The sequence below is a fragment of the Lacerta agilis genome, chromosome 12, assembly GCF_009819535.1.
Source record: "Lacerta agilis isolate rLacAgi1 chromosome 12, rLacAgi1.pri, whole genome shotgun sequence".
Taxonomy (NCBI): Eukaryota; Metazoa; Chordata; class Lepidosauria; order Squamata; family Lacertidae; genus Lacerta; species Lacerta agilis.
This window is the reverse complement of record NC_046323.1, coordinates 56,557,551-56,572,275: the sequence shown is the minus strand read 5'-3', so window position 1 is coordinate 56,572,275 and position 14,725 is coordinate 56,557,551. Positions and strand designations below refer to the sequence as shown.

General features: G+C 52.5%; 1 protein-coding gene across 3 annotated transcripts in view; it reads right to left on the bottom strand.

Moving 5' to 3' along the window:
* Window positions 1-14,725, bottom strand: part of NOS3 (nitric oxide synthase 3) — a 45,109-nt gene that overhangs the window by 7,701 nt on the left and 22,683 nt on the right. For all 3 annotated transcript variants that reach the window (XM_033165772.1, XM_033165773.1, XM_033165774.1), the window contains 9 exons: window positions 13,874-14,018; window positions 12,885-12,989; window positions 11,154-11,221; window positions 9,649-9,765; window positions 8,223-8,397; window positions 4,071-4,197; window positions 2,080-2,158; window positions 1,719-1,903; window positions 469-638 (listed from right to left, as the gene is read on the bottom strand). In XM_033165772.1, coding sequence (XP_033021663.1) covers window positions 469-638; window positions 1,719-1,903; window positions 2,080-2,158; window positions 4,071-4,197; window positions 8,223-8,397; window positions 9,649-9,765; window positions 11,154-11,221; window positions 12,885-12,989; window positions 13,874-14,018 — 1,171 coding nt within the window. The remainder of the gene's footprint in view (window positions 1-468; window positions 639-1,718; window positions 1,904-2,079; window positions 2,159-4,070; window positions 4,198-8,222; window positions 8,398-9,648; window positions 9,766-11,153; window positions 11,222-12,884; window positions 12,990-13,873; window positions 14,019-14,725) is intronic.

Below are 14,725 nucleotides of genomic sequence, written 5' to 3'. Positions count from 1 at the left end.
CCCCATAAGGTCTGAGGGACAGTGGACTGGCCCCCTGCTGAAAACGTTTGCTGACCCCTGGGTTAGAGTATCAGGCCTGGGAGAGATGAGGTTCAAACTCCACCCACCACTCGGCAGTGAAGCTCCCTGGATGACCTTAGGCCAGTCCCAGCCTAGCCTACCTCTCAGGGTTGTGGTGGGGATTAAGTAAGGATGGGAAGAACAGCCCTGTCTGCCCCCTTGAGCTGCTTGTATGAATAGGTGGGGTGGAATTGAAATAGATTAAAACACCTGCTGGAACAAGAAAGGCTTAGTCATGGAGAGGGTGTCTAATCTCATGTGGGAGGGAGTTCCGCAGGGCGTGCTCTGTGTGTGTGTGTTAGAGATAAATGGGTCAATAATGCACAACCCCACCCCCACCCCGCTTCAAGGCCCTGTGATGGGAAGGGAAGAATACCTATATCCACCCGCTCTTCCCCAGCCCCCTACCTCTCCCAGCCGCTGCAGTTTCTCCCTCTCAGCCGGGTCTTCTGCCAGCGTGGACAGGATCTGGAGCAGTTGGGCGCTGGGGGGTGTTGTGAGGTCCAGGAAGAAGGTGAGCGCCTGGCGCAGTGTGCAGGGGGGCAGGCGGGGGCTGGGGACCCACAAGCGCTTCGGGCCTGAGGAGGAGGAGAAGCAGGAGGCAGAGACTCAGCGGTCGCAGGAATTTCCAGCTGCCAAGCAGCTCAAAAGGCTTTTAGTCAGGTTTCACCACCACAGAATGTTAGAATGGTTGAGTTGAAAGGGACCTCCAAGGATCATCTAGGCCAACCTCCTGCAAGGCAGGGATCACAGCTAAAACATCCATGACAGGAGGGCATTCAACAGCAGAGAAAGGGAGAAGGAGGGGGTAGCAGCCACTTCTGGAGGATATGAGGAGGAACAAGCGTCCACTCGCAGGGCACCTCCCCCTCCCACCTCAAGGAGCCTAATCCAGTTTGCTCACTGTAGCCACCCAAGCATTTGTCTGCAAAGAGGAGCTGCGGCAGGGATTGCATTCCTGCAATGCATCACTGACAGAGTATCAGTGCATTACTGGTGAGCTCATACTGGCTCATCTAGACACCTAAAAACCGTAAGGAGAACCTGCAGGATCAGGTCAAGGGCCCTACTAGTCCACAGTGGCCAACCTGGAATCCCATGTCCAGCTCTGGGCGCCGCAATTTAAGAAGAGCACTGACAAGCTGGAAGGTGTGCAGAGGAGGGATGTATTTGCTGCCTGCATTGAAATGTAAGTAAACCTTTTCATTTATCTAACAAAAATGTGTGTTTTGCTCTTAGCAATGGGGACAAAGAGGGGAAAGGTCAGCAGACCACAAATAAACAGAGACAAAAAGGTGTATTTGACTTAATTCCTAGCTTCTAGTAAACTGCAAAGCGCCCAAGTGTTTTTTCTTTGCTAAAAGGTCTTCTTAGCCTGTTTACTCATATTTCTCCCTCACATGTGGAATAGGAGGTTTAAATCTTAATTGACAGATTTGATTCTCAATCTTTCTTCAGTGTGTGTGTGTGTGTAAACCCAGTGAAAAAATAACCAGAAATAAAGCAGACCAACTACAGTATAAAAAGTTACAGGACTGGAAAGGCAGCACCCTGGTCCGGGCCCTAGGAGAAGGCACCCTTCTTTGCCCCACAACACCCACCCCATGGCTGGGCCTCAGTCCCTGCACACACCCCCAGCAGAGCAGGTGGCCACTCACTCTCTCCCGCTTCCAAGGTTTCCACGGTGACAGCCTCGTTGGCAGGGGGCGGGTCCTCCACTCGCTGCAGGATGGCATCCACCAGCTCTACGTTGTTGGCGGGGAAGATGCCCACGTGGTCCCCCGGCTGGTAGGCCAGCTCTGGCTGGTCACCCGTCTGCAGCTGCACCAGGATGGTGGAGCGGCTGCAATGGGGGAAAGGAGAAGAGCAGTCAGCCCCGCAGGAAGGCAGTGGACCCCCCAACCCCAAATGCTGGTGGAAATCAGGCCCCCTTGGCTGTGGGCTGTAAGAGGGGGAAGCGCCCGCCTCCTGGGGTTGCAGAATTGGGGCGAGCTCCAGCTGTCCTGTTTTGCCTCTCACCTGGATTCTGGGCTCTGCAGGTTCTTGACTGAGAGGATGTGGGATGGAACGACATTGCGCTTGTGGACGAGGGTCAGGCCTGAAGGGGGAGAAACCCAAAGGCTCAAGGTGGTGGCAGGGAGATGTTTCAAGCTTTGCTTTTCCAAATTTGGCAGTGGAGTGGGGAGAAAGGTCTCCATGGGGGACAAGGAAGCAAAATGTGGGAGGCCGTGCCAAGAAACCCTGAAGTGGGGCTTCTGAAGATGTGCCTCCCTGCCCCACATGATAGAACAACTTGTCCCCACTTCCTCACAGGGTTTCTGGGCTGTCAGCCCCCCACCTCTGCTTAGAGGCATTAAGCTCTGACTGGAGGACCCCTCAGGACCCTTGGGGTGGGGGCACAGGCAGTGGGTTCCCTCGCACAGGGTGCTGAGCCAAGGGAGTGCAAAATTAATAATAATAATAATAATAAAAACAAAATCGAAAATTCTTTCTAGTAGCACCTTAGAGACCAACTGAGTTTGTTCCTGGTATGAGCTTTCGTGTGCATGCACACTTCTTCAGATACACTGAAACAGAAGTCACCAGATCCTTAAATATAGTGGGGGAGTGGGGAGGGGTATTACTAAGAAGGGTGGTGGGAATGGGTGATAGGCTGATAAGTGTGGAAAACCTGTTGACGACTCTAAACGGCTGCAATTAGTCTTGCAGGGAAAGGCAAGGGGTGAGATGGCTAAAGATGGCTTTGTTATGTATAATGAGATAAGAATCCAATGTCTTTGTTCAAACCAGGTTTCTCCATGGTTTTAAGTTTGGTGATTAGTTGCAATTCAGCCACTTCTCTTTCCAGTCTATTTCTGAAATTTCTTTGTATTAAGACAGCTACTTTGAGATCTTTTATAGAATGTCCTGGGAGATTGAAGTGTTCTCCTACTGGTTTCTCTGTCTAATAATAATAATAGCAACAACCTCCACCTTCATTTATATGGGTACCCAAATGAGAAGATCCAGAAGAAAGCTACTGTACCTGAAGCAATTATTGTGAAAATAAGAAACATTTAGCAAGTGGCACCAAGTTTTGTCCTCACTTAGGCTGCTGTGGCGCTGTGGGTTAAACCACTGAGCCTAGGGCTTGCTGATCAGAAGGTCGGCAGTTCGAATCCCCACGATGGGGTGAGCTCCTTTTGCTCAGTCCCTGCTCCTGCCAACCTAGCAGCTCGAAAGCACGCCAAAGTGCAAGTAGATAAATAGGTACTGCTCCGGCGGGAAGGTAAACGGCGTTTCCGTGCGCTGCTCTGGTTCGCCAAAAGCGGCTTAGTCATGCTGGCCACATGACCAGGAAAACCACCTGCAGACAAACACTGGCTCCCTTGGCCTGTAAAGCGAGATGAATGCCGCAACCCCAGAGTCGTCCACGACTGGACCTAATGGTCAGGGGTCCCTTTACGTTTACCCAGGCTGCCGTATTATCAATGTCCACCCCTGGCATGGGGGCAGGGTGGCAGAGCCCAAAGTAAGGGGGCTTCTCTGGGGTGTGGAAGAAAAGACAGGCCTTAGCTTCAAGGCAATTGCGTTGGAGAAGAACCCCCCTCCCCAGCTAAGCTCTTCTGATGCCCTCTGCTAGGGCGTTCTGCTTACATACAAGGCTTCACAACTTTGATGGGGATGTGCAAGTCATCACACTCTGGTTAATAAGATGCCCCCCAAAATTAGCTTTGCTGGAAAAACTGCATTGCTGGTCAAAAACCTTCCACATGCCACACCTGTGCCCCCTTTTCTGCTGACTTTTTTTTTTTTTAACACTAACGGGCAACCTACGAGGTGCAGCTATGTCTCAGGCACAGATCCTTGCAGACCCCCGACCTGGCATTCTGCTTCCACAAGGGTCAGCGGAGGGGAAGATGCACCATCTTTGGGGTAAGCGAGGGCAGGGCTGGTCCCTGGGCTGAGCACTAGCAGAAGGGCATCCGCTTGGCGCAGCAGAAGGCCATGATCCACCACACGACACATACCTGGCAGGAGATCCAGGGCCGCCGGGTGAACCACCAGGCGGAAGCGACTGCGCTTCCAGTGACAGGGGCTGTTGAAGACCTCTGTGCCGACCACCTGGGAGTCCACGCAGAAAGTGTCGCAGGCGGCCTGTGGGGAGACGAGGGTCAGGAGGGACTCGCTCTCTGGGGAGGGCGCAGGATTGTGGAGCTGGGGGGAACCCCAAGGGTCATCTAGCCCATCCCCCTGCAATGCAGGACACAACCAGGGGCGTCTTTCCCGTTGGGCTGAGTGGCGCCCTGTGCCAAGGAGCGCACCAAGGAGGCACACTACGCGCCCGCCTCGCCTGCTTCGCTCCTTTCCCGGCAGGGGCGCCTGAAGCGAGGCTGCGGTGGAGGAGGAGCTGCAGCTGCCTCCCTCGGTGCCCCCACCTGCTCAGCCCAGCCGAGCCACCCTACGCCGCTCGCTGCGCCTCCAACAAAGCCGCCTTGAAGGTGGGGAGGGGCGCCGGAGACCCTCGAGGCGGGAGCGAAAAGCGCTTTCCTCGCCAGAAGCCTCTGCGCAACAGCAGCCCCCTCCTTCTCTGAGCCCCCCTCCTGCTTCTTCTCCTTCCTTTCACTGGCTGGCCTTTCCTTTTTATCCCCCTCTCACTTTCCTTTTCATTTTGCTCATTTTCTTCCGCCTCGTGCCACCTTCTCTATCTCTTTAATTTGCCCCCTCATGACATCAACTTGCACGGAATCAAAATGAACAAAAAATGGCAACATCAACTTGCCATTTGATTTTTAAAACCACAAAGCCATTTTCACTCACAGCACTGAAATATTAAAGTTTGCACGAGAATAAGTTTTACTCAAACAAATAGACCTTGCCACCCTAGACACGTCTAGGATTTGCCCATTTGATTAGGGTTTACTCAGGTTCTCATTACCTGAGGAACTGAGTCTCCTCTCCCTTTCCTGCCTCCCCTCCGTTTTTTGTCACCTTCTGTGGATGCCTTTCTTTCCCTCTATCTGTCCTCTCTTTATGTCAATTTGCCTTCTGTATAATGTACTGTACAGAGAATAAATCTGAAAATGTTTCAGCATTCTCAGAACTTAACAGAGGCCGCAGCAGTTGTTTGCAGTTGTCATAAACCCACTTAATTTGAAGTAAGTCCCATTGGGCAAATGGTCGCCAGGCAAGTGACCTACTAAGTGAGAGGGTAGGCAAGGCAAGTAGACGTGTGTCAATGCGTAAAGCAAGTGTTATTTACACAGAAGAAAATCCTACTGAATTCAAATAAATGGGATTAAGTTTGCACTCTTGCTCCTGAATGAACAAAAGAACTGTTTGAAATGCTGCAATAGCCGTATACACTCAATGAGACTTACTCTTGAGTAAACCCACACAATCCTAAGCGCACATATACTTATAAGCAAAGCCTCATGATTGACCCCAAGAAGGCTTGCTCCCAACCTATATTGGAAGGATCTAGGGAACATTTACTTGGGTGTAAGCAACACCATTACAGAACTGAAGAAGCTTCACTGACTGAGTAAACCTGTTCTGGCAGCCAGATTCATGCTATTAACCTGGGTGGGGAATATAAAACCCTCAAGGAGAGGGAAGCATTCTGCTCTGGCTTCTTGGTCACCCTTTCCCCCAATGTGGCTGCGCAAAGGAAAAACAAATCTGATGAACTTTACATCACACACACAAAAAGTAGGGTTGCCATACGTCCAGGGTTTCCCAGACATGTCCTCTTTTTGGGGCCAGCATGCCCATCCAGGTAGATTTGTGCATTTTACATGAAGTGTCTGGGTTTGGGGTTTTTTAAAAAAAAAAAAATTTTTTTTTACTTTTTAATTTTGGGGCCCCTTCAGCCATGCAAAGCTGCAGACAGCACTGTAAAAAGGTGAACGTGGGGAGTCGGGGCGCCGCCGGAGGGATCTTTGAACCACAGCGCCGGATATCCTTAAGACGGCCCTGGACACAACTGGCCACTTGGATGAGACCAGGGAAGGTGGGGAAGAGGAACATTGCAGCTGTGGGGCTGGCAGGGATGGGGCACCTTCTCCCTCTGCTCAACATGGAGGGGCAAAGTAGTGGGGGGGAGGGAAGGGGCTTCCACCACAGCCAAGCAGGTGGTGCCATTCCCCAGCTGACCATCAGGTGGCACCAGCACCCCACACTCCCGGCCAGCAAAGCTCAGCATCCATTCAACCTGCAGCAGCCCCTCCAAGGAGGATCTGAAAGGGGAGGGGCTTGCAAAAGGGGGAGGGGCTTGCAATAAAGGGAGGGGGCATCTCTAGCAACTCAATATATCCAAAAGGTCTGGGAAACCTGCAAGCGGGATTTCTTTTCCAACCCAAGAGCAACTCTCCCCTCCTGCGCTTTCCAGCAACTGGCATTCAAAAGCACTGCTGCCTCCGACTGGAGAGGCAGAGCTCAGCCATCTTGGCAAGGAGCCCCCCAGAGCCCCCTGCCTCCTGGATTTGTCTGTGGGGCAACGTAAGGGCAGCCGGCTAGGGACCCAGAGACCCAGTCAGGATTTCCACAAAGAATAAAGCTGGCCTGTTAAATGATCAAGACAATCTTGCTGCTCTTGGGCTGCACTGACCATCCAAGGAATTTATTTAAATACAGTATGGTCTTGTACAGACAAACCTTTCCAGATGCTAATTTTAATCTGTTTTAGTGCTTTATATTTTAGTGTGAGAAGTGAGGTTACAGGGAACCAGGCAGAGGGCCTTCTTGGTAGTGGCACCTGCCCTGTGAAACGCCCTCCCATTAGATGTTAAGGAAACTATCTGACTTTTAGAAGACACCTGAAAGTAGCCCTGTTTAGGGAAGTTTTTAATGTTTGATAATAAATAATAATAATAGTAATAATAATAGTAATAATTTATTATTTGTGCCCCGCCCATCTGGCTGGGTCTCCCCAGCCACTCTGGGCGGCTTCCAACAAATATTAAAATACTTTAAAATATCACAGATTAAAAACTTCCCTAAACAGTGCTGCCTTCAGGTATTTTATGAATGTCAGGTAGTTGTTTATCTCCTTGACCTCTGATGGGAGGGTGTTCCACAGGGCGGGCGCCACTACCGAAAAGGCTCTCTGCCTGGTTCCCTGTAGCTTTGCTTCTCACAGTGAGGGAACCACCAGAAGGCCCTCGGCGCTGGACCTCAGTGTCCGGGTAGATTGATGGGGGTGGAGATGCTCCTTCAGATATACTGGACCGAGGCCGTTTAGGGCTTTAAAGGTCAGCACCAACACTTTGAATTGTGCTCGGAAACGTACTGGGAGCCAATGTAGATCTCTCAGGACCGGTGTTATGTGGTCCCGGCGGCCACTCCCAGTCCCCAGTCTAGCTGCCGCATTCTGGATTAATTGCAGTTTCCGGGTCACCTTCAAAGGTAGCTCCATGTAGAATGCATTACAGTAGTCCAAGCGGGAGATAACTAGAGCATGCACCACTCTGGTGAGACAGTCTGCGGGCATGGAGGGTGTCAGCCTGCGTATCAGATGGAGCTGGTAGACAGCTGCCCTGGACACAGAATTAACCTGCGCCTCCATGGACAGCTGAGAGTCCAAAATGACTCCCAGGCTGTGCACCTGGTCCTTCGAGACACAGTTACCCCATTCAGGACCAGGGAGTCCCCCACACCCGCCCTCCCTGTCCCCCCCAAAACAGTGCTTCTGTCTTGTCAGTATTCAACCTCAATCTGTTAGCTGCCATACATCCTCCAACCGCCTCCAGGCACTCACACAGGACCTTCACCGCCTTCACTGGTTCTGATTTGAAAGGGAGGTAGAGCTGGTTATCATCTGCAATACTGATGAACCCCCAGCCCAAACCCCCTGATGTTTTATTGTGCTTTTAATATTTTGTTGGAAGCCGCCCAGAGTGGCTGGGGAAACCCAGCCAGATGGGCAGGGTATAAATAATAAATTCTATTTTGTTTCAAAGTTTTGCAAAAAAATAAAATAATATGGTTTTATCTTTTTCATTATTTTTTGTTTTTGTTTTAACAATTCAAGAGGCATATACATTTCATGATAAATAAATAAATGACTCCTTTGGAGCCTCAAGCAGCTTACTCCAGAGCTTGCAGAGCAATTGTTGCTCTTGACTCCCAAAGCGCCCCCTGCCCCCCCAATACACACAACGCCCCCCTTGCAGGGCAGCCACCTTAAAGACGTCCATGGCCCAGATGCGGAAGGACTCCTCCTGGCCGCAGAGCTCATCCCCCTCGCCCATGGGGAGAATGCGCTCGCCCCCCAGCTCCTCCAGGCGTGTGTCCACGGCATGGGCAAAGGCACAGAAGTGCAGGTAGGCCCGGGAGCCCAGCCCAAAGACGGCAAACCTGGAAAGGAGGAGGAGGAAGGTAGGGTGAGAGGGGGGCAGGGCTGGGGGGCCAGGCTCTGTCCCCTCCCCCTATCCAGGTAGTCAAGAGGTCCTTTGTCAGCTGGGGCACCTCCAAGGCCAGCCAGAAAGAGCCTGCAGCTCAGCGGGACTATGCTAAGCAAGTCACAGAATCCTAGAGTTGGAAGGGACCCCCAAGGCTCATCTAGTCCAACCCCCTGCAATGCAGGAACCACAGTTCAGTATCCTGGCAGGTGGCCATCTAATCTCTGCTTTAAAATCTCCAATGAAGGACAGCTGTCCGCCTTCCAATGGAGCCCATCCCACCACCCAACAGCTTTTACTGCATCTTTGGAATGGGCTGAGTTCCACCTGGCAGCCTTTTGGCACAATCTCACTCAGTTACAAAACCCACACAGCCTTTTTCTTTCCAATTTTCATGAATTTGGCTCCTCCTTCCACTAATAAACAGCCAATAAACTTGCTCTGTCCCAAGAGCTTAGGGTAAAGAATGGGACAATAAAACAAAACAAAACTGTTTAATTCAATACAGGCCATATTAAAATTTAAGATTGGTCTGGACCTCCTGAACTCAGCCCATTAAAACCCAGTCACGACAACATCGATTTTCCTGTGGTCAACTCAGCATCAGCCCTCCTACAGCTGTAAAGTCCTTTTGTCGCTTCAGCTTCCTGGCATTTCAGCACAAAGTGGCTTTGCTCTTCAGGGAACCAGCTGCCCTGGGCTTCAGCTCAGAGGGCAAGGGGAGGGGAGGAGAGGGCTTCTAGCCACCCTGGCTATAGGGTCAGAGGCATTTGGTACATTTGCATCTCAAGGGCTGGGGGGGGGGGAGAGAAGGTGAGTGGTGGGGGAGATGATGGCTTGGCTTCTGCCAAGTAGGAGGAGGAGGAAAATGCAGGTTTTGCCAAGGATGATCCTGGCCTTTGCAATGGCTCCCACCAAAAAGGAGGTTCTGCTGCCCAGCCAGGCATTTGTGCCATTGCTTGGCTGCTGCTAGGGAACTGCAGGGGATCTTGGTGGCTGACCTGATAAAGGTGCAGGGAGATGGCAGGTGGCAAGTCCCGCTGGGGGACTGGGCGAGGCATGGCTGCTGCACCCGAAGGGCCTCCGTAGAAGCTCCCCTTCCTCTGTGCCTCCTGCCCCAGAAGCAGGATCCCCACCTGCCCTGCCTGCAGGGCTCTGCTCTCTGAGGGAGCAGGATCCAACCCTCCCTCCTTCCTGGGCACCTTACCGGAGGGTCCCCAGGGCCCCTGCGCTGTCTGTGTTGCTGGACGCCCTCCTCTTGGTCTTCCACGCAGATACTGAGGCGTCGGATTGGGAAATGCTGTTGAAGCGCATCTTGTAGCTCCTGCAGGGAGAGAGAGGAGAAGGGGGCAGCAAGCACCACCCCCAGCCCCCCCCCAAACTGGGCTGTCTCCACAGGAAACCCTGGGAGGAGAGGGGGCTGCTCTTGCAGGTTTCCCTTGGGGGCACCCCATGATTCTCTGACTAGATGGGTGTATGGGCAATCTTTTCCGGAAGATATTTGTACAGTTGTCCCTCACTTTACATACCTCTCTGGATACATAATCTTTGGGTTGCGAAAGCAGCAAACCCAGAAGTATTTTTCCGGGTTTCGCCACTTGTGCATGCGCTCACGTGCATAGAAGCAGCGCCTCTGGTTACGGACTTTTCGGGAACGAATTAAATCCGTATCCAGAGGGTCCACTGTACTTTGAGGAGACAGTGATGTAGCATGGCCATCTCTTCCTGCCTCTGTTTACTTCCCCTCTCTATCTCTTGTTCTGCTCTTTGATGGCTGAGAACAGCCTTTAATTTTTAAAAGAGCCACCTTGCATTTGGCAAGACAATGGGCCCCCTAAGCACTGCTTTCCTTTTCTTTCCAGGGAGGTGTCAAAGCTGGGAAGCTGGGAGGTGTCATTCTTGCCTTCTCATCACTGGGAGAAGAGGATGCTGGACCAGATGGGTCTCCTTTGGCCTGATCCTGCAGGCTCTTCTTATGCTCTTAAGCAGAAAGGCTTTCCCAAGCATCTTGTGCCACGTGCACCCAGGGACAGAGATCACTCTGGCTTCGGGGGGCCCCAGCCCTTCCTTGGGGCTAAGAGACACTTTCAGCTGGTGGCAAGCCAGGACCTGGGACCAGCTGCACAGAGGGGGCTCCGTGTCGGGGTGGGGGGCAGGGTGAGGCCAAAAGTGCCTTTCATCTGCAATGTTCCCTGGCAGCTTGATGCAGCTGGCCTCATCCCATACCCGGGTCCAGGCGCCAATCTGAGCTGTTTCCCCCATGGGCAGCAAAGTTAATTAGCTACGTAGATGATGACAGTAATGAGGGCAGGCATCAAAGGAAGGGGTGCCCTTTCCTCCAGGCAGAAAGACACCAAGTCGAGGTCGTGGGGGGGGGGAGGGAGTTCAAAGAGGCAACTTTCAGGTTAAAGGAAAGAGACATCCAGAGGCCGGGAGCAAACCCTGAAGGTCTGGAAGACCCTTTGACTCTCTTGCAGGGTGGAGAGGGCAGCCAAATCCTGGCAGATCCACAAGTAAGGCCAACCTGGCACTGTAACCTCCGAGACTCAGAGTGCGCCTGGCTGCAAAGTCACAACCACCTCCAAGTTGCTGCCTTTAAATAACTTGCAAGAGAGGGAAAAGGCCAAGCGAGATTGTGGGGAGGAGGGTCTGGATCCGCAGGAGAGGAAGAGGAAAAGGAGGAAAGCTGAGCTTCCTCCGGGTAGGACTTACTTTTGTAGTTCAGGCTCAGAGTCTGCAAGGTAAGGGCAGGACATCTCCATCAGAGCTCGGGCAAATCTCTGCAGGGGGAGAGAAAGAAAGGCAGGGAGGCAACCAAATGAGGACCCAATCCAAGCAGGTGGTCTTTATTATTGACGGAATTTATATACCACCCTATACCCGAAGGTCTAAAGGCGGTTCACCAGAAAGAGGTGCCAGGGCTCAATTCTGCTCAGAGAGGGGAGGTGCAACGGTGGTGAAAAGGAGAACATTTGGCCAGATGTTCAGAAGAACAATAATTGTGCCACAAATTCCAGGCTCTGCTCATGAGAGATCCAATCGGAGAAGGACCAGCTCATCTATTATTATCGTTGTTGTTGTAGTAGTAATAACTACTACTTACTACTACTACTACTACTACATTTGTTTAGCTCCCAGGGCAGTTCACACCATAAATGACCACAAACTACGTAGTAAAAACAACCACAAACCCAATTCCTCCCTCCCACAACCCACTGAAAAGGGCGTCCATCAGCCCCAAGCCTTGGGAAAGAGCAACCGGGTCGCCTGCCCTGAAGTGGGCCATGAAGGTGCCATCTCTTCTGGCTCCCTGCCCTCTGCCTCCTCAGGAGTCTCTTCCATAGGCAGCCAGGATCAGGCCTTTCCTGTGGCCACTCCAACCTTTTGGAGCCCCCTGACCCTACATAGATCAGCCAGACTCAATTTCCATTGCCTTTTTGAAACCTCACAGGAGGGTTTTTAAGCAGAGGCCAGGGATTCTTCAAGCTCTGCTTCCTGCACCACAGGGGGTTGGACTAGAGGACCTTTGGGGATCCCTGCCAACTCTGATTCTAAATGGAGAATTTTATCTCAGCCTGTATGTTCTGCATTTGAATTTGCTTTAGTATACATGCTTTCAATGTCAATTCACTTCAGGGGGGGCAGACCAGACCTAAGTCAGCCCAGCACTGAGTGGTACCCCGATTTTCAGGAGGCCACCACCCACCCCCTAGGTCCCATCATAGAGTTGGAAGGGACCATGAGGGTCATCCAGTCCAACCCCTTGCAATGCAGGAGTCTTTTGCCTCAATGGGGGACTCAAACTCGTGACCCTGAGATTAAGAGTGCTGCTCTACAAATGGCGCTGTCCCAGGTCCTCAGCGCATCTCCAGTGCCCCCCACCCTACAAAAAAGACTTAATCAGAACAGCGGTTTGCATAAAAACACAATAAAATTCAGAAGAGGAACAATTAATTGCACATCTATTCAAAATCCAATTAAAAGCACTTAGTTTTATTTATTCAACAGAACAAAGGAGCTTTATCTGGAGACACCAGCTTTCGAAGTCTGATGGTCGTTTACACCTCCAGCCACCTCTTTGTGTCCCCTGGGGAATCCCACCAGCCCCCAGGGGACACTACCACCCCCTCGGGGCCGGCTTTCGCCAGGGCAAACGGGACACCTGCAGCTGCTCCACACAGCCGGCATTTTAAGGGGCTCCACAGGTGCAAATGGACCAGCCTTAGAATGGCAGCGTTGTAAGGGACCCCCTAGGGTCTTCTAGCCCCCCCCCCCTGCAGGAATTGCAGTGAGAAAATCCCTGATAGGTGACAGCCCAACCAGCCACCCAACAGATCTGGACTTGGGTTCCAGTCCATGCCAAGAGTGCCAGGTTGAGAGAGAGCTTTGGACTCTCAGCCCCACTTGGGAGTCTCAGCGAAAAGGGGGAGAAGGCAGCATCACCTCGCCATTCTCGGGGGGGTCTCCGTTGCCAAAGGTGCTGGTCACCACCAGGACGAGGGTCTCATGCTCCAAGGAAACAACGTCGTATTCGTCCATGCAGACCACCTGCAGGGAAGCGACAGGGGGGTCAGGAGGGTGAAGGGCGCTCTCAAGTGCTCCCACCCCCATTGCCCCCCAAAGGGCAGGGGCAGCTTGTGAGCCCCCTGGAGACCTTGAGCCAGGAGGGCTCTGCTCTGCTCTGCCTGCTGCATCTGGAGACAGCGATGCTCCAAGCATCAACTGCTGGGAACCGGGCTGGATGAGGGGGGGGGCGCATGCAAAATAATAAGAATAAATAAGAAAAATCTATATTTGTACAGGTACCCACTGAGAAGTTCCATAAAAGGAAACTGTACCAGAAGGAATTATTGTGGAAAGAAGAAATATTTAGCTGGGGGCACCAAATGTTGTATTCCCAAAGTCGTGCTCCTGGGCTTGGATCCTGCTTGTGGGTATCCCCTTGGGGCGCCTGTGAGAACAGGATGCTGCACCAGGTGGGGACCCTTTGGCCAGGCTCTTCTGTTTTTAATGGACCCTCCAGGTCTTCTTATGAGTGAAACCTCCAGCACCAGAGGCAGTCTATCTTGATTCCTAGGTTCTTGGGGTATTTGGTGACTGTGAGAAGGCTGGACCAGGTGGACCACTGGCCTGATTCAGCAAGATTGACCTTGATCCCCCCCACCCATATGAATTATTGCCTTCAATGCAAAGAGCAGAGAGCCTGAAGTGCCTCACACACCCACACCACACAAGACACAAGACACACACTCCAGTTCCACCATGAGCCTGGCCAATCACGGGGCAAGAAACACGCCACTGCTGGCACACACAGCCTGGGGAACTCCTTGCCACCTTGGGGGGGGGGAGCGTCGCCTCACTTCATGTGCTCTGTGGGCATCAGGAGGGAAAGCGGCCATGAGCCCCCACCCGCTGCCATGCTCTGAGCCCACCTGGGGGGCAAAGGAGCCTTTGAAGAGCTGCTTCAGCTTCAGGGCGTAGGCCTGCGACTTCCCCGTCTCGGAGGCGTACAGGATCGTGGCCTTGACCCGCTTGGCCATCACGTGGCCCATCAACTTGGCTGAGATCTTGACCGCTCTGCAGGAGGGGTGGGAAGAGAGCAGGAGGACTCAGGCCCAGCAGGACAATGGGCGGAAGGGGGAAACTTCCCCAGGCCTGGACAGGCAGAGCCAAGCAGAACAGCATTATTAATTGATTGATTGATTGATTGATTGATTGATTGGATTATTCTATTAAATTTGTGTCCCACGCTTCATCCACAGATCTCAGGGGGTTCGCAGTATAAAGACACAAGACCAGGCTGCCTGCAGTGACTGACAGCAGAGGCTCTCCGGGATTTCGGACAGCAGAGGCTCTCCGGGATTTCGGGCAGGGGAGCCTCTCCCAATGACCTGCAGATGCCAGCAGGGATCGAACCTGGGACCTTCTGCATGCCAAGCAGATGTCCTGCCACCGAGCCACAACCCTTCCCGTGCCTCAGCGGATCATTGCCCTCCTGGATTGTTACTTATTTGCACTATTCATCTGAGGGCCCAGTCGCAAAAGCTGCCTGCGCTGCTGCTGAGAGGTATCTTGCCTCTGAGCATGGAGGCTCCACCGCTTTGTCCAAAGGCATCTGGGCCAGAGATGGCCTCTTCTGGGGCCATGCTGCACTCTGCACATGCTCCGAGCATTCAAAGCAACCAGGAGGATTTCTGAGGAGGTGCTAGAAGCAAGTTCCTGCCCCTGTTTCTTCAGAGAAGGGCTTGGAATTATGTGCCCCCCCTAAGCTGCCGCCCACCCTA